This window comes from Buceros rhinoceros, unplaced genomic scaffold, assembly GCF_000710305.1.
Source record: "Buceros rhinoceros silvestris isolate BGI_N320 unplaced genomic scaffold, ASM71030v1 scaffold40987, whole genome shotgun sequence".
In the NCBI taxonomy this organism is placed as follows: Eukaryota; Metazoa; Chordata; class Aves; order Bucerotiformes; family Bucerotidae; genus Buceros; species Buceros rhinoceros.
Window position 1 is genome coordinate 1,974 of NW_010421179.1, and position 667 is coordinate 2,640.

Genomic DNA, 667 nt, shown 5'->3' on the forward strand with positions numbered 1-667 from the left:
GGACGGGCATCCCCAGTGTGGTGGTGGCCGAGATGACGGGTGAGCCTGCTAGAGGTCCGAGGGGGGAAGGTGTTGGCACTGACGAGATCCCTGCAAGAGAGACAGGCAGCGGGAATTAGAGCAGCAATTGGGACAGCTCAGCTGCTCAGCGGGAGCGGAATCTGTGCAGGGCGGTTTGCTGCCCCTTTGTTCTGTTCTCAGAGCCGCCAGAATAAGCTGGAAGATCTCTGCAGCCTCCGAGAGGTCTGTGCACAAGTGTCACTGCTGGGCAGCAGGTCCCTGTCCTTCAAACTGCTGCCTAGAACAGCCAACTGCAAGCGCTTTTTAAATGAGAGCAGAGAAGTGGGTCAGACTGCAGCGAGGCCTCGCGTATTGTGCTCTCCCCCCCAACCTCTTGTCATCATCGGTCCCAGGAGACGACCGAACAGCCCACCACCAGAGCTCACCCTCCTGGACCCTCCCACCCCCCGGTGCCTGAAACTGGGGCTGGTGGAACTGACCTGACATCATACTGGCGCTGCTGACGGGAGTGCTGCCGCCCGGCATGCTGGACGAGCCCATCCGCGCCTGGTCCTTCACGATGGGATCTGGGGAGAGGACACTGCCCTTAGGTGCCGTGCGGGCAGGCAGCAGCTGAAGCGCTCCGAGGGCCGGCGCGCGCACTGCT

General features: G+C 62.2%; 1 protein-coding gene across 1 annotated transcript in view; it reads right to left on the reverse strand.

The window, feature by feature from the left end:
- The window catches only part of LOC104496442 (casein kinase II subunit alpha), a 9,386-nt gene that overhangs the window by 139 nt on the left and 8,580 nt on the right, over positions 1 to 667 (reverse strand). Inside the window, exons 11-12 of the mRNA XM_010139559.1 lie at positions 501 to 587; positions 30 to 90 (exon numbers count right to left, since the gene is read on the reverse strand). Coding sequence (XP_010137861.1) covers positions 30 to 90; positions 501 to 587 — 148 coding nt within the window. The remainder of the gene's footprint in view (positions 1 to 29; positions 91 to 500; positions 588 to 667) is intronic.